At 38.0% G+C, this 18858-nt stretch overlaps 1 protein-coding gene across 2 annotated transcripts in view; it reads left to right on the plus strand.

Annotated features, from left to right (window-relative positions):
* ABAT (4-aminobutyrate aminotransferase) overlaps positions 1–17718 on the plus strand; it is a 125567-nt gene extending 107849 nt beyond the window's left edge. For both annotated transcript variants that reach the window (XM_007498673.3, XM_007498674.3), the window contains exons 12-16: positions 1995–2132; positions 2883–3050; positions 5451–5597; positions 10639–10750; positions 14611–17718. In XM_007498673.3, the coding sequence (XP_007498735.1) occupies positions 1995–2132; positions 2883–3050; positions 5451–5597; positions 10639–10750; positions 14611–14732 (687 nt within the window). In that variant the 3' untranslated portion in view covers positions 14733–17718. The remainder of the gene's footprint in view (positions 1–1994; positions 2133–2882; positions 3051–5450; positions 5598–10638; positions 10751–14610) is intronic.
* The last annotated feature ends 1140 nt before the right edge of the window (positions 17719–18858 follow it).

Consider the following 18858-nt stretch of genomic DNA (forward strand, 5'->3'; position numbering starts at 1 on the left):
GATATCATCGGAGTTCCAGGACATCATATAAAGGCCATTTGGGCCCTACTCTTATAGCAATCAACCATATTCATCCTCCTGAGTTGAATTATGACATATTTTATGTTTTTCTTTTTAAAAGATTTATTGAGACTTAAAAAAAAATAACAGTCATTTCACACTCAACCCAGCTCCCTCACCACCACTATCTAATCTCTCTTGTAATAAATAAAATTTCCACAAAGAGATAAAACACAGTGACCCAGTCTCACAGAGCCTCCATACTGGTGACGCCCACCTCTCTACCAAGAAAAGGGTCATGTCTTGATCATACTTTTTTTTTTTTCCAAAACTAAGAAGATAAGACACTGCAATTCAGTAAAATTCAGGTGCATTTTGGTGTGTGGTTTGTTGTTGTTGTTGTCATTGTTGTTACATTAGCATAGTTTTTGTGCATGTTGTTCTCCCAGGCTTCTTTTCTTTGCTCTTCCTCAATTCATTCAAATCTTCCTAAATGTCTGAAGGCACACTCAGATCTCCCTCCCAAACTGAACCCAGTTCTCAGAGCATTGGTACTGAGCTGTTGAGAGGGATGCATCATTTTAAACACTGCAATCAGGTTGTAGTGTATGTAGTATAGTGGTTGGCACTTGGTTGCTACTTAATTAATGTTTATTGTTTGAATTGTATATTCTTTTGAAATATATGGTCCCTCTTTAATTTCCCTTACCCTTTTCCATGGGCAAGATACTAGCAGTCATCATAATTCATTAGTAGAACCAGATAAACTTTTTTCTCCCTAAAGGATGGTAAAGATAAAGATCAGTATTGCTTATATACTTCTCTTTCTTTATTCAATTGAATGTTGGCAATCTTTGAATCTAAAGCACAGTAGTGAACCTTAAGGGTCAATTTGTTTCATTCTTTAAAAAGCCTAAGAGGCACTTAATGGGGTCCTGAAGTATAAAATACTAACACAGATTAATCTGTCACTACCTTACAACCTCCATGGAGTCACTGTACCATCTGTGAGCCTGTCTTCTCAACTGTAACTTGGAGTTGGACTAGATGACAGTGAAAGAGCCTTACAGCTCCAAATCCTATGTGTTTAATAAGATACAACAATGGGGGCAGCTGGGTGGCTCAGGATTAAGACCCAGGTCTTAAGACCCAGAGATAGGAGGTCCTAGGTTCAAATCTTGCCTCAGACATTTCCTAACTGTGTGACCTTGGGCAAGTCACTTAACCCCCATTGCCTAGCCCTTATCACTCTTCTGCCTTGGAACCAATACACAGTATTCCAAGATGGAAGGTAAGGGTTTAAAAAAAAAAGACAATGACCCAAGGAAATATTTTAAAATAAGTACATTATCTTAAATTATATTACTTTTTACTCTGTCAGTTCTATCACTTGGATTATGTGTTTGGGATTTGGGTTTCGTTTTATTTTTTGTTGTTGTTGTTTTTGCTAAAATGGTCTTAGTTAAAAACATATAAGTAAAGGAAATTCCTTTAGATCTTAAGTATAAAAACTTAGGCATTTCTCCTTCTCACTGAAGGAAACTGTCTTTTAAAAGTGTTTTTAGGTTTATTTATAGGAAGTAGATATATTTGGAATTAAATCACTTCTCAAATTTCTTAATGGAAATGGTAAATCTTTTATAGATTAGGATTGTACAGGAATTGGGAGAATAAGCATATCTATTGAAGAGCCTATGCTGGAATTGAACAGTAGAAAGAACACTGGATTTGGAGTCACAGAACTTTGACTTAAAACTTGGCTATTTCACTCACTATTCATGTGGCCTTGGATAAGTCATTTCTTTGGCCCTGCTCCTTATTGGTAAAATTTAGGGAATTGAACTAGATGATCCATAAGATTCCTTACAGTCTCAAATCCTAGGAGTCTATAATCCAGGGCCCAAATGTATAATGCTGATAACAGATTCATATCTATAGGTGTCCTTGAGGAAAGATCCAAGGATACAAAATATAATTTTTATTTTTCTGTTCAGGTAGAGGACTTGATTGTGAAATACAGGAAAAAGAAGAAGACTGTGGCAGGGATTGTTGTGGAGCCCATCCAGTCAGAGGGCGGGGACAACCATGCATCAGATGACTTCTTTAGGAAGCTGAGAGACATTGCTAGAAAGGTCAGTGAAACTTTTAATACTAGTTTAATTTGCATAGTTCTTTAAGGTTTACAAGAAACTTTATAGGCATCATTTCATTTGACCCACCCATATACACTGGGATTATTCCCATGTTAAAGATGGCAAAACTAAGGCCTATGGAGTAAAAGGAATATTCCTAAAGCAGAATAAGAATCCCTCATTTTTCAGACTCCAGAACTCTTTCTGCTGCAACATGACCCTTCTGCCTGGACCACTAGGATTTTTCAGGCTGTTATCTCTTGCCAACAGAAAGGTTTAAAAGTGCTTTTCTTTTTGTCTCCTTGGTAGAGGATCATATAAAGTCTAAGCCTTCTTAGGAAGCTAACCTTAGTAGCTTCCTTCAAAGAATAGCTCAGGCACAACACAAGGCCAAATTCCTCCCAATTATTAGTACTCTCTCCCCTTGGGAAAAAAATTTAAGCTCAATATAATTTTTTTTAACTTGAATCTGTGTTTTCATTGATATAGGGCAGAGGTGTCAAACTCAAGGCCAGCAAAACTGAAACTCCTGAAGAGGCACTAGATTAAAATATTATTAGGAAATGTTTAACAAAGTAAATAAAAATACAGTACAGACAATGTTAATCTGTGGTTTTCTAAATCACTATGTGACCCACAGACATTTCTTTCTGTTTGAGTTTGACACCACTGATGTAAGGGACTCCTGGTGAGGAAACGTTCTATACCCATACAGATCATTAATTGCTCTTCAATTTGCTCTCCATGCAGCATGGCTGTGCCTTTCTAGTGGATGAAGTACAAACTGGTGGGGGATGTACTGGCAAGTTCTGGGCCCATGAGCACTGGGGATTAGATGATCCAGCTGATGTAATGTCCTTCAGCAAGAAGATGATGACTGGAGGATATTTTCACAAGGAAGAGTTCAGGCCCAATGCTGTAAGTACTTGACTGGCTCTTATTTCCATACCTGGGAGCAAAGGAAGGAAATGTATAGAATGATCTGTTTTAGTATAGCCTCATTAAATGCAGAAGAGTGAGAGGATGCTTCAAAGTGTGAATTTCCCCTATGGTAGTGATGGTGAACCTTTTAGAGATGGGGTGCTGGGCCCTGACCCCACCCCACCCACCAGACTGAGTGATGAGCAACCCCCCCACATGCTGGGTACACTCTGTTCCCTGCCTTATGCCACTCAGAGAGTGCTCCATTGGGCTGCTAGACAGAGGGGTGTCCTCAGTGAGTGTAGGGAGGAGGAGGAGAGTGGCTCAAGCACTCTGTTGCCCTCCAACTCTACTACCTGTGAACCACCTGACAACCTTACCACCTGTGCACTCCCACTGGCTGCTGGGCACAGGAGTGGGGATGTGAAAAAATGTCATCAGGTATAATGGAGAGGGTGAGGGGAGTAGCTCCCCTGAGTCCCTCTGTCTTTCTAATAACAAACTCTGGGGGTGGGAGGTGGGGAGGGAACATGACCAAGTGCTCACAGAGAAGGCTCTGCACACCATCTTTGGCATCTGTGTCATAGGTTCGCCATCACTGCCCTATGAGGTAACATATAATCTGGAAAAAGCTTAGTGAATTGGTTCTCTGTTGTGTGTGTGTGTGTGTATATATATATATATATATACATACATATACATATATGTGTGTGTGTTTATATACACATATATATAGATATGCTTACTTTAACATCTGAAATTAACTGATGCAAAATGATGGTAACAGTGGTCAAGCTTAATATTTAAAGAGCTAGAACTGGACTTATATATGTGAAGTTCTAAAATCCCTGATTGTTCAATTTTTGCTGGTATGAAATCTCTTCCCTTTGAAACATGACTCAAGTGCCTCACAAGGCTTTTCCTGAATACCCATTCCATGCCCTACCCCCATGTCTAGAGCTCTTTCCCTCTTGAAAATATATCATTTTGTATTTTTTTAAATTCAACCTGTGATTTCACTGGTGTAGGGCAATGGTATAAAAAAAAGAAATGTATCTTTGGGGTAACATTAATTTAGAAAACCACAAATTAGCATTATTTGTGTTCTAGTATAATTTTATTTATTCTGTCAAAACATTTCTTGATTACAAAAAATTTAGGTTAAACCCTTACTTCTGTCTTAAGAATTGATACTAAGTATAGATTCCAAGGCAGAAGAGCAGTAATGGCTAGGCAATTGGGGTTAAGTGATGTCCCCTAGGGCCGTACAGCTAGGAAGTATCTAAGAATAGATTTGAACCAGAACCTCCTGTCTGGCCCTGACTCTCAGTCCACTGAGCCACCTTGTTTCTCCTGCCTGCCTCTCCCCAGCCAATTATATTTTAGTCTGCTTCCTAGGTGTTGGACATCTGGGGTAACTGCCAGTGAAGAAACTCCTACCACTAATGCAAGTCAGTAACCATTAACTGAAAGGTTAAGTGACTTATTCAGTACACACATCTTGTGTACATCAAAGGCTTTCTATACACTGGTGCTTCTACATTGCTTTGTTTAATAATAGAGATTCATTCAGTTCCACATAGTCATCTTTTTCTGTTCTATTTGTATTAGCAATCCTAATTTATTTACATATATTGCATTAAATCTACATATATAACATATACTACTTTGTATATGCTTTGGGAAAGGCAATACAGCATAGTACATAGAGACTGTGATGCATACTCTTTGATGTCCTAGGCCACTCCCTAAAACTATATAAATTGCCAAATAAAATGCATTGGTATAAGGAGTTTCCTCATTTGTGAGTTCCCTTTACCAATGAAATCACAAGTCTAGTACCTGCCCCATATGCTCTGTGTGTGTATTGCTTTGTATATACTTTGTATTTCTTGTGTACATGTTTTATGGTGGGTGGGGAATGTCTCCGTATCCTCAGCAGCTACAACACAGTGCTTTATACATAGGAGGCACTTAATCTCTTAATAAATGTTGAACTGAATTAAATGAAATCAGATAGTGAAGAAGCATTTTTTAAGCACTTACTATAGGCCAAGCACTGTGCTTTGTGCTTAAGGAGCTGATGCTTTATGTACAAATACCCTCTCCATACAAAATATATAGAGTATAAATGGCGAATGATCTCAGACAGAAGGTACTGGGAGTGGGAGAATTGGAAAGCCTTCCTACAAAAGGTAGAATTTGAAATGAATCCTGAAAGAAGGCTGGGATTTGAAGAGAGAAAGAAAAGCTTTCCAGCCAGGAATAGAGGACCCTGTATATTGTTGGAATGGTGTTGGGCTGGAAGTGGGGATGCATTGTGGTAATATAGAAACTGACACTGCCTTTTGAGGTTTAACTATAGGTATTCCATAAAAATTGTGCCTCTCTTTAAAGCCTTACCGGATTTTCAATACTTGGCTTGGAGACCCTTCCAAGAATCTGCTGATTGCTGAAGTCATCAATGTCATTAAAAGAGAAGACCTCCTCAGTAATGTTACTCATGCAGGAAAAGCACTATTGACAGGGCTGCTGGATTTACAGGTAATCAACTATCTATGGAAATGCAAGGTCCAAAGGGGTTGTTAGAACCCTCAAGAATTGGAGGTAGCATTTGTGTTGAAACTCTCGCCTTTGACCCTGACTGCTCTCTGATCATTTCATCCCTGCCTGCCAGATACATCTAGTTCCCAGAGACACCCAGATATTGAGTAGACCTAGTCACAATAATGATGGTTACCTCGCCAACCCTATAGGCAGTCCTATGCCAAGGACCAAATCAAACTTCCTTAGTCTACAAACTCCTCTCCAGATTGGCACACTCAGAAGAATATTGTATTAGAGTAGAAAATTACCACAGATGTTCTATTTCCAGTCCACTGCAGTAATAATAAGTTCTTCGTTGGAAAGACTGTCTTGCCAGTTGAGCCCTCAAAAGACTTGGAGAATGAATACCTTAGCACATGTGTAGCAATGCTACGTCTAAGCATTTCTCAACCCCATATATTCCAGAGCTTTATTTTCTTTCCTTTGTCCATTTGGAACATTTAGGGCCCCATCCTGCCTTTATCCCAACTATTTCATGACCTTTAATTTAATCCCCACTCTAAGAGAATTTGTATTCATGCCAATTTAAAACTCAAAATAATTCTCAAAACATATTTTAAAGCCCTGTGGAGAGGAAACAGCAACAGCCACACAGCTTCCAGCTATGACCAGAACAGCTATGGAATGAAAGTGTATTTCATTCTTCATGGATTTATAAGTTGTTTTTACAATCTGTGTAAATACTGAGCCCACCTGATCTAGAAGCATCTAGTCACACATGACCGGCATTGCATTTGGAGAGATGCTAAGCTGTACAGGGCTGTTGGACTGAACTAAGAAAACATCAAACAGCCTTTAGAATGGGGAAATTGTTGCTGTTATTACATCTAAGCAAATGACTTCAATGAAAGCAAAATGACACCAGAATTTTTCTTTGGCTGCTTTCTTTGGATTTGATTCATGTCCAAACAGAGGCAGAGGAGGGAGTCAGGAAAAATGTCTTTTCAATGGGTTAAATCATTACTCCCTGCTGAGATCCTCTTTAATCTTCTGGCTAGCACAAATAGGAGAAATGACAGAAGTAGTTTATTTTCCCATGTGATTTATGGCCCAGCTCAAAGTTGTTTATGCTGAGTCTCAGACTGCAAGACATGTACCTAACCCAAGTCAAGGAGGATAGGATCAACTCAGCTTGTAGCTGCCTCAGAGCCATGAGCTCAGAAGGATGTCTGGGCAGAAATAGGAATTTGGGGCTGTTGGAAGTAGAGTAGAATTATAGTCAAAGTTGGAGGAATAAACAATAAATCCCTGGAGCTGAAGTATGAGAGAAATTATGCGATCCAAGTGTAAGCTTCAGGGCAAAGGCTATTTTGCTGGAAGTATTTTCTTCCCATCTCTTTCATGTACATCCTTGACTTCTCTCCCTAATGGAGCATATCCATAGCCACTGCAAGTTACACATGGTTTGTCCTAAGGAGGAGGAGAGAACTGAACTCCCAATAATTAAGGTCGAATTTTATTCTCAAAGGGAGCCCGATAACCAGCTGCCAAGAAACCTAAAATAATAACATGTAACTGTGTTTCTCTTTGGTGTAGCTTTGTGAAACTTCCAAGTTCTTGTCTTCTCATGCATGGATTAGCCCAGAGTTTGGTATATTGGTGTTGTTTTCCATCCCATTTATGTTTAAGATTAGTACAGGCCCATTAGTGTCAGAACTTGAAGAAATCAGGTTCCAGGTAGATAGAAATTTTTATAAACATGCATGACAATTCCTACATTGTTTGATGAGGCAGCAGATGCTTGGTTTTATGGGATACCCCATTCACTAGGATTTTCCTGGCAGACTAGGAAATGTTTTTATAGTTGTTGGATTGATTTAACCCTCTGGGCAAGGGTTAAAAGAGAAAGAGTCATTTATAAACCCACTGGCCTTATACCAAGATAATGAGACATAAACAAACTGAGAATGTTAGGTTTAGATCAATATCTCACCCCCTATACCAGGATACAGTCAAAATGGATATATGATTTAAATATAAAGAATGATAGTATAAGGAAATTAGGGAAACATAGAATAGTTTACCTATTAGGTCTAGGGAGAAGGGAAGAATTTATGACCGAATAAGAGATAAAGAACTTTATAAGATGTAAAATGAATAACTTTGATTGTATCAAATTAAAAAGGTTTTGTTCAAACAAAACCAATGCAACCAAGATTAGAAGAGAAGCAACAAACTGGAGAAAATTTTTATAACAAATTTCTCTGATAAAGGTCTCATTTCTCAAATAAGAACTAAATCAAAATTTATAAGAATCCAAGTCATTCCCTAACTGATAAATGGTCAAAGGGTGTGAATAGGCAGTTTTCAGATGAAGAAATCAAAGCTATCAATAAATATATGAAAAAAATGTTTTCTAAATTCTAAATCCTTCTTGATTAGAGAAATGCAAATTAAAAGAACTCTGAGGTACCACCTCACATCTATCAGAATGGCCAATATTGTCATATGACAGTAAGGGAAAATAATAAATGTTGGAGGGAAAGTGGCAAAATTGGTACACTCATGCATTGCTGGTGGAATTGTGAGTTGATCCAACCATTCTGAAGGGCAATTTGGAATTATGCCCAAAGGGCTATAAAAAAATGTATACCTTTTGATCCAATAATACCACTACTAGGTCTGTATCCCAAAGAGATAAAAAAAATGGGAAAGGACCTATTTGTGCAAAAATATTTATAGTTGCACTTTTTTATGCTGGCAAAGAATTGGAAACTAAAAGAATGTCCCTCAATTAGGGAATGGCTGAACAAATTGTGGTATATGATGGTGATGGGATACTGTTGTGCTATAAGGAATGATGAACAGAATTATTTCAGAAATAACTGGAAAGACCTACTGATACAGAGTGAAATAAGTAGAACCAGGAGAACATTATACACAGTAACTGAAATATTGTTGGATGATCAAATGTGACTTTGCTACTAACATCAATACAATGATCTAGGACAATTCTGAAGGACTTTATAAAAAGAGAATGCTATCCACCTCCAGAGAAAGAACTGCTGGAGTATAAATATAGTTGAAGAATGTGATTTATCACTTATTTATATGGGTATATGATTTGAGATTTTGTTTTAGAAGATTATTCACTTATAAAAATAAATATGTTAACATGTTTTGCATGATAATACATGTATAACCCAGAAAAAAATTAAAATAAAAAATTTGAAGATGAAGCCAAAGCAATCTTGAGAAGAAAATATATATCTCTAAAACAAAAAAGCAAAAGAACAGATCAGTGAATTGGAAATCTGACTAAAGGTGCCAGAAATCCAACAAATTAAGAAATCCTAATTAAATAACAAGTAAAGAGTCCTGAAAAATCAAGGAAGAGATTAACAAAATTGGGGTGGGGAAACATTTAATGAATAAATAGAATTGGGAACTGTTTAAAAAAATAAAATAGGTAAACTACTAGCTAATTTAATTTAAAAGAAGAGCAGACCAACTTATTAGTATCAAAAATGAAAAAGAATTCACTACAAACTATAAAGAGCATTAGAAACTATTTTGCCCAACTATACTGACAAATGAAATAGATGAATATTTACAAAAATATAAAACAGGAGGCAGCTGGATGGCTTAGTGGATTAAGAGCCAGGCCTAGAGATGGGAGGTCCTAGGTTCAAATCTGGCCTCAGATGCTTCCTAGCTGTGTAACCCTGGGCAAGTCACTTAACCTCCATTGCCTAGCCCTTACTACTCTTCTGCCTTGGAACTAACACACAGTATTGATTCTTAGACAGAAGGTAAGGTTTAGTGAACTGTCCAGTGGACACCTCAGAGGGTGATGGTCCTTTGCCTAAATGAGACCATTCAGTCGAATAATGGAGAAGCACTACGTGTTCAGTCCCACATGCATGGGCAGAACACTATGCCATGGCACAGAGGTTTGTTTATTATATAGGCTTAGTGAGTATATACGTCTTTGGCACACAATCAGTTTTCTAGATATATGTTTCCATAGAACTTAACAATAGACATGTAGCCTAAGGAGATAGTCAATGAAACATTGTTGCTATAGATGAATGACATAAACAGGGTGATCTAGAGGTTAGTTCTCCCTGACCTAGGAGGTGACCAATTAGGAGGATCATTGTTACTTTTGGTCAGCTTTCACAATCAATCACAATTACTTAGGATATGGATAACAAAACATTTCATGTCTAAGTACAGGGTTAGAAGGTAATTTGAGACAGGTCAAATTTGGGGTTTTCCTCAATTTACAAGTTCTATTTTTCTTGTGTTACTTTAAAGCACCTGGCAATGTTGCCTGGTTTCTGTCTGCAGTGGAATGTGTCTTGAAGGTGATTGATGTTCTTGGCTTGCCTTGCTTGTAATGGGAGTGAATGTAACTGTGGAGAGGGAAAGGAGGGGAGTAATGGTCTTTAGGTTTTAATTCTTTGAATGTAATCTTTTAGGGTAATAATCTGGGGGGATTAAGGTGGGATATATGTTTATTCCATAAGCCTTTGCTCTTATATTATTTCTTTTGTGTTGGAGAAAGAACAATAATCATCCATTAGTGAGGGAAGTTAAAGAGAGAGAAGTCACAGAGGGGGATCAGTGGGGATCTCGCCCCCATTTCCCAAGACTGTGACTCTGTCAGACAGCATGGGTGATGGCTTCCAACAATAAGGGTTTTTATTCACATATACGTGTGTGTGTGTGTGTGTATGCACACATATATATATATATGTATATATACAACATCCATGGAAACTTCCTTTTTAAAAGGGACTTGTTTTTATACATAATTGGGAAAAAATAAAATATTACTGAACTAAAAAAATGTCATATGATTTTGATTGTCTTCTCCCTTCAGATTTTTAAAAGTTTTGTGGAGGAAGAATTTGACAATAGCCGTATTTTCTTCTTTGACCTGACTTGAGAGAAGTTTCACTCCCTTTTCCCCTGCCCCATCCTTCCTGGAAGTTTATATGATTTCACTTTCCTGTTTCTTCCTATGCTTCAGGCCAGGTACCCACATCTCATCAGCAGAGCAAGAGGTAGGGGAACATTCTGCTCTTTTGATGCTCCAGATGAAACAACGAGGAACAAGTTTATTTTAAAAGCCAGAAACAAAGGTAGGTGGGCAGTGAACCTGGGGTATAGTCCTGGAGTTTTATTTCTTCCTTATGCTGAAATACATATCATGGTTTTTCATCTATGCAAGTTATTATCTGACTGGGTAGCATATTGAGAAACTAGTCGGGAAGAAACTTCTTCAGTTTTGTTACAGTTATTATTTAACATGTGTTTCTAGAAGACCATGTTTGACAAGCTCAGAGATTACCTGATTTTTCTTTATTGTTTGTCTTCAAAAGATTTACAGTCAGGAGACCTGAGTTCTAATATTGGTGACCTGGTCAATGTCATCTTACCTTTATGGGTCACAATTTCCTCATCTTAAAGAATTTGAGCAAGATAATTTCTAATGTCTCTTCCATCTCTAACAAGCAGTGGACACTAGCAGCTATCTGAATTCAAGCAGATTTATTAAGCATTTTTATATAATAAACTGTAATAGGTACTGAGGATACAAAGAAAAACAACACTCTGCCCTCAAGGAACTCATTGTGTAATAGGAGTAAAAACATTCACACACATAACAAAACAATATGTTAGAATGGGATCAATGCAAGGAGTGGGGCTTGAGAATAAAAAACAATGAGAAATTGGTCAGGATGCATTCATCACTTCTAGATGGGGATATTAGGAAAGACTTCATGGAGGTTTTACCTGAGTTAAGCCTTAAAGGAAGAAGCTTTCATCAGGTAGAGATGTGAAAGAAGCCCATTCTCTGCATGGATGAGAGCTTCTGTAAACACATGGATGTGGGAAAGGGAAGAATAAAAGCAGAGAAGATCTAGTAAGTCAATTTGTCTGAAATACAGACTGTACCACAGACAGTAGTGTAAAAATCTGAAAAAATAGGCTGGAGCCAGATTGTGGAGGACATTGAATGCTAGGATAATTAATCTGAATTTTGTTCTGTAGGCAATAGGGAGTCACTGCAGGTCTTTGACCAGAGAGCAACAAGGTTAGACTTTATCTATTAGAAAGGTTTCAGCATCTTTAAGCCTAAGCATTGTGAAGGATGAATTGGAGAGGGGAGAAACTGGGGGAAGACTCAGATTCCTTGGTTATCCCAATAATTTAAATAAAGGTCTAAATGAGGATGGTGTCCATGGTAGCCAAAAAGGGGCAAGGGCTATTGTGGAAGTCGAATTGACAGGATCTGGCCAACTAAATGGATATAGGAAGTGAAGAATCAATGACAGGTTTCAAGCTTAAATGATTAGAATATCAAGGGCAGTGTTGATATAATGGAAAGAGCACCAACCTTAAAAGTCCAAGAAGCTGGATCTAAATTCCACTTCTGCCACTTCCCAACTATGAGAGCTTAGGTAAATTATTTAACCCTTCTGAGCCTTCGTTTCTTTACATAGAAAATAAGAGAGTTGGACTAGTTGCCCCCAAAGTCCCTTCCAGATCTATGATTATATGGTCTATCAGCAAAGATGGAAAATGGAGGAGGAGGGGAAGAATATGATTTTAGTTTTAGACCTCAGTCCAGGTAGAGACATTCATCAGACAATTAAAGATCAGATTAGAGGTCAAGACTAGAGGTAAAGATGTGGGAATCATCAGGATAGCACAGATCATTGAAAAACATGGAAGCAAATGAAATTCTCAAGTAAGAGAATGTGAAGAGAGAAGAGAATAGAACAAATACAGAATTACGAGGCAGGAGATAGAATAGAAACCAGAGGAAAGAGATTAAAAGGAAGAGCTATTTTAGGAGGTAAAAGGTGAACCAGGATAGAACAATGTCACAAAAGGCAAGTATCCAGAAAAAAAGAGGTGATGTGGCAAAAACAAAAAAAAAAGCACTAGTCCTCTAAATATAAAAACCTTGTTCTGAGGTGCTTAACCTTTTTTGTTTGTTTGTTTGTTTGTTTTGTCATAGACTCCTCTGGCAGTCTGCTAAAACTTTCTGGATACCAGACTCAGAACCACTGGCCTAGTTGGTGGTATAGAGTACTAGAAATTTTAGGAAAAAACCTATGAATTAACTAATTCAACCTCCTCATTTTATAGATAATAAGTAACTCATACATATTAAAGAATATAGCTGTTAACAATATTTTTTCCTTGAAATACATCCTGTTATAGATGTGATATTTTACAGATGAGAAAACTTGAATCCCAGAGAGGGGGAAGTGAGTAGTAAGAGCTAGTAAGTACTGGAGTGGGGCCAAGATTCAGGTCTCCTGGATCCCAGGCTTCTATTATAGTACCTTCCCATAATCATATGGCTTTGAAATGCACTTTTACCTGACAGAGCCATCTAAAAGTAAATTAGGAAATATTCTGCTGACCCCTACCATATGAACAAAAGGCATAAGCAAGCCATTGTCAGTGGAAGTCTGCATTGTTCTGAGCAGAGCACTTGTTTGGTGTCTCTGGAACCAAAGCATGCCACAGAATTGATAGTCATTTGTTAAACACTATTCTGGGCAATACTGTGAGTTTTCATAGGGGTATAGTTTAAGGAAAGGGTCTGTGTTAGATTCTGAGAGATGCACAAAGCTATAGCTTCATCGGGGGGAAAATTCAACATAAACACAAACATCAAATGCCTTTAAAAATAATTGTTATTTCTCATTTATTTTATGTCTCTATACAGAAGTCTTTGCTTTCTTCTGTGCTTTATTGTACAGATGCTTTGTGTTTCTAAGTATGTAGAATCTGGCTTCTGACCTTTTCACACAACTGAAATTGCTCTCTAAAGAGTTACTAATAATCTTTCAATTGAAGAATCCAACAGCCTTTTCTCAGTCCTCATCCTTCTTAATCTCTCTGTAGCATTTAGCACAATCATCACCCTCTCCTCTGGTACTCTCTCGTGGACACTTAACACTGTTCTTTCTTGGTGCTCTTCCTGTATGGCTGTACTTTCTTAGCCTCCTTTAATAGACCATCACTTTTGTCATATTCCCTAATAGTAAGAAGCTAAAGACTGTGGTGTGCCCTCTTCCCTCCTCTTCTCTCTCCTTCCTCCCAATTACCTGATTAGCTCCTGTGAGTTCAAATATTATATCCCAGATTGATACCAGCCAGCTCTGATGTTTTTGTTTAGATGTATAGCTAGTTCAGTAAGGTCATATGCCTTTACTGGAGATGTCAGCATATGAAACTATTTGCTGTGTTTCTAAGTATATCCATATTTGGACATATTGTATTGGATGGCCCATGGTTATTTCAGACTCAACACATTCAAAATTCAACTGCCTATATTTCCCCAAACACCCACCCCTCTTCCAAATTTTCTATTTTTGTCAATAACACCACCATTCCTAAAATAATCTGGGTTTGGAAGTTCAGTTACAATTATTCCTCATTCTCCCACACCCCATATATCCAAAGCTGACAAGTCTTATAATTTTGCCTCTAGGATTACCTCTAGGATATCTCTTACATTCATCCCTTTTTCCCCACTCACATGGCTGCCACCCTTGTTCAGGCCTTGAGCATCTCTCCCTTTGACTACTGCAATAACCTAATTGGTCCTCCCTGCCCCGTCCCTCCCTACTCTAATTCATCTTCCATATACCTGAAAATTGATATTCCTAAAACACAGGTCTGACTATATCACTCCCCTCTTCAACAAGTCGCTCCTTCTTTCCTCTAGGATCAAATATAACCTCCTTTATTTGGCATCTGAAGTCCTTCTCCAAACTGTCCTGCTTTCTCAGTCTTAGTATAAATTGGTCACCTTCACCCATTCTATGAAAACTTTGAAGTGCTAAGAAAAATATAAATTATGTTAGTATGGGCCCTCTGGCTTCTTGCTTTCTTCCATGTGTACAGAAGAAATAAAAGAAGATAAGAGTAAACCAATTAAAGATATTCCTAACCCTCCTTCTTTCTCTTCTTTCAGGTGTAGTGCTGGGAGGCTGCGGTGATAGGTCCATCCGTTTCCGTCCAACATTGGTCTTCAGGGATCACCATGCACACCTTTTCCTCAACATTTTTAGTGACATCTTAGCAGACTTCAAGTAAAGGATTATTTTTCCATTGCACTAAAAAGGTCTCAACCTCTACAACTGTCAAATTGATTAGTTTGCCTATGTCATATTTTCACTTAAAGTACCAAAAGGAGAATCCATAAACTGGAGGGCTGTTTTTTGTTTGGTAGAGTTGGGCTGGGTGGGTGGGTGGGAGGGTGTGTTAGGTGGTTAGGAGGAAGAGGAGGGGATTGGTTTGGGTCTTCTTTCCAACTAAGTCTATATCATATGCTGATTTCAACACTAAATTCCTCTAGTGCCCTGGACACAGGCAATCTTTGGGCAGGGCTGTCAGCACCCTGCCTAAATTTCTCTTTTAAAGCCAGTCGTGAGACCTGTGCATGGGACTGGGAGTCAAAAAACTCCGGAGTTTCAGGTCTAATATCAGATCCCTTCAGTGGCCAGTTTGTTTAACTTCTTCCCTATGCAAAATAACAACAAAAACAAAATGGGATCACTCTTGTCCAGCCTCACAGGGAGCTTGAGAAGTTTCCTTTCTTCACTGAGGTACAGAACTAAGGAATAAAATTGTATGACAGGTATAGAATGATGAGGTCAGGTCAAGACAGAATGGAAAAGAGGGGACTGCCAGCCCTCTTAGAAATGTCAGTTGTGGCCCAGATGTGACCTGACCTCAGGGGGATTTCATCTGGCTGGCTTAGTGGTCAGCTTTCATTTTATTTCTCCCATTTATGTCCAGTGGAGGGGGCAGGTGCTTGAGTCTTGCCAAAAGGTCTGCTATCAGAGGCTAAAGAAGGCCTCTAGTCTGACTAGAAGTTTGGGAAAGAAGGGAGTGAGGAGAGGAGCACAGAAAACATTGCTGCTGCCTTGGACCTCAGACAGACTCCCCATTTCCATACATATCTGTCATTCCAAATTGCTTGTTAATGTTACTGACTGTCAGGTAATACTTTCATACACAAGAATTGCCATCTCTGGGTTTCCATAGGAACACAGTTTAAGGGAAAGGTCTGAAGCACAAGCCTGCAGCCTCACTCCTCAGAAAACAACACTGGAAACAGGGGCCACAGAATCACTTAATCTTCTTGTCTCTGATAAAGAATATAATATTAGAGGTCTTTCACCCTATCCTCCACAGACACCTTCCCACTCCCAACAAAACATTGTTCTTTGTCTCTACATGTTGTTTTTCAACATCCGCTCCATTTCTGAGGAGCTCTGTGAAAAGCTTAGCTGTTATGCAGAGTAAGTCTGTTGCTTGACTAGATTCTTCTTGAGGGAAGCATCCATATTAAAGAGATTTATCAATTCATGTACAAGAACTGTAAATATGGAATATTAATTGCTGGTTTGTTCTGGGTGGATTCATTGTATTGTCATTCAAAATATCTATTAGAAAGATATTTTCTTAGGATGTAGAATATGCTAATGTTCATTTCCTTTCTCTTACATAATTGGATGGTGCCAAAAACTAATTTAGCATTATTTTACTTTGAAAATATTTTGAACTGACTAGCTCTAAATGGTGATCATCATCCTAAATATTGATCAAATGAAAGCAAGGAACTGTAGTTGGTCTAGCTTCTATCCCTGAATGCCACTTGTTCAACTCTGAGCTAATCATTTCACTTTCAGGTGCCTCCATTTCATATTCTATAAAATGGCCATAACAAGGCTAAGCACTAGGCCCTTTTACAAATTTTCACCCAAAGATTTCAAAATCATTAAAATCTCCAGAGCCAGCAGGCATCCATATTAATATTGTTGCAAATGACTGAATGCCAGCTATTTTATATAGCCAGGAAGAATTAGCAAATTCATAAATTATGACAATTGGCATTTTTATCCTAACAGCTATTAAAAATTTATTTTAGTATAAAATTCTGCCTTAATTAGAGCCATTAGCACCCACAAAAAAAAACAAAGAATGTCTGACTTCCTTCCCCACCGTTTGCATCCAAAACCAGGGACCCAGGCTAGGCCAATAGTTTCATATGCTGACATCTCCAATAAAAGCATGAGACCTTTTTGACCTAACTATACATATAAATGAAAACACAATTCATGAATTTGCTAAGTGTTCTTCCTGACTATGGACGTTAGCCAACTTTTAGCCATAAATTAAATACTCCAGTGAATGAGGTTGTATAAATTTCTCAAAGGCTTTCTTAGCCAGGATCTAATTGATAATTTCGTTTTCTTGGGTGGGGAGTCTGGATCCAGTTTTATGCTGTCTTCCCTCTAGGGGTTGGCCTGGAAATGTAATTATTTCACCTAAAAAGAGGTTTCCTTAGATATTATTCACTCATTACTAAGGAACATTCCTTCTAGAAAATGTTTTTAAATGCCTCTTTAACAGGTCAATGTTGACCCAAGGCATAATGGGTAGCCTGGAAAGTCCATTGAGGAAAAATAACTAGTAGAAGCTTGGGGGAAATAATTATATAATCAAAGATTTAAGACTCATAAAAGACAAAGAATTGTGACAATGAACAGGAAAATTTAACTAACCTGATTTCATAGTAGACCTAACAGGCATGCAGCCACTAAGGGCAGATCAAGTGAGGAAGACCTTCATTGGCCAACAACTGGAAAATAGCTCAGCTCATAAAATGTATCAATTTAGTAGATTTTAGTAAGTGTCTCTAGCAAGTCAAGTACTTTTACAAAAAACAAGGTCTAGTAATATCAAGTCCTATTCACATCCTCACTTTTATTATAAATGGGTGTTTTTTTTATAATTTTTACTGACACTCAGTAACCATGTAAAATTGTGCACAACATAGATATATATATTCATATATATTTATCAGATCATGATAGACAACTTAACTAGAGAGCACTGCATACCTAAGTATAAGAAGTGATATTGTTTACAGTGTTCTGTGGACAGTGCCAAATAAATGTCAAAGAAACTAACTACACTTCACAATGTAACTGCTGACCATATATACAATTCCATGAATTAAATCCATTTCCTATGTTAATCAATATTCTTAAATAAAATATTTATAATTGAATATCTCCAATGTAAATGTGATCTCTTTCATAGCTACAATCACTTGGTCTTCCACGGGTCTATGGGTATGGTGGTCAATGTCAGTGTATTAGGTAAGAAGGCATTGACATCTTAGGAAGATCTTAACAGTAATGGAAGGAGATATTGGAATCACTGAGTGACTGAAGCTATACACTTAGTAAGCATTTAGTAGATGTAAAATAGACACTTTTTTAAAGGTAATTGAGATTCTGCCTTAATAAGGGCTATTTGCTTGAGTCTTTATTGCTGTGGTATAAAGAAACTAGACTGGTAGAGAGAGACCTTCTTTTCCAGTGATGTCAAACTCAAATTGAATTAGAGGCAATTGACCCATACACAAAAATCCCTGTGGGCTGCATACTGTTATAAGGAAGAGAGGGTTAGAGCAACTTTGCTGTCCGGCTGCCCTAACCGCCTAAATCTCCAATCCCTGATCTTGGCTAAATTAAACTAAACCCTCCTTAGCTGGTTTTAAGGAAAGGGTCTGTGTAAGCCTGAGAGAGGGCCCAGGGAAGGTCCTAGATCCAAAAGGACCCAGGCCTGGTCTCACATTCAGATGCCAGATGGTTCAGGATCACCAAGAACTGAAGTAGATAAAACCAATCAGCAAAGCAGGCAAGGCAGCAGAGTAGCAGAACAGTTAGGGCAGCCAGATAGCAAAACAACATAGGGAATAGAGGGTAATATAAGGTAGTATCAGCCACTATGGAAAAGCAGCTCATCTCTCTAGGTCAAAACCAGAGAAAGACCCCTAAACCTCAGTTAACTGTCTCTTCCTTACTTTCCATTCTAGAATTCTCTCCCTGTTAGTCTCATGCCTTGCAAAATTGCTCTAACCCTCTCTTCCTTATAATAATACTGACTTGGTTTTTAAACCTATTATCTATGGAGTTTATATTTATCCATAGGGTTTTGGTATTTTTATTTGTCAAATATTTCCCAATTACATTTTAATCTAGTTTGGGCCAAACTCAGGAGTGTTGTGGGTCAAGTTTTTGACACTTCTAATCTAAGCCAATCCCCTCCTTTTTATAGCCAAGGAAAGGGACCTAGAGAAGGTAAGCAACTTGTCCAAGGTCACACAGGTAATAAGCAGCAGAAATGGAATTTGAACCTAGTC

Source organism: Monodelphis domestica, chromosome 7, assembly GCF_027887165.1.
Source record: "Monodelphis domestica isolate mMonDom1 chromosome 7, mMonDom1.pri, whole genome shotgun sequence".
In the NCBI taxonomy this organism is placed as follows: Eukaryota; Metazoa; Chordata; class Mammalia; order Didelphimorphia; family Didelphidae; genus Monodelphis; species Monodelphis domestica.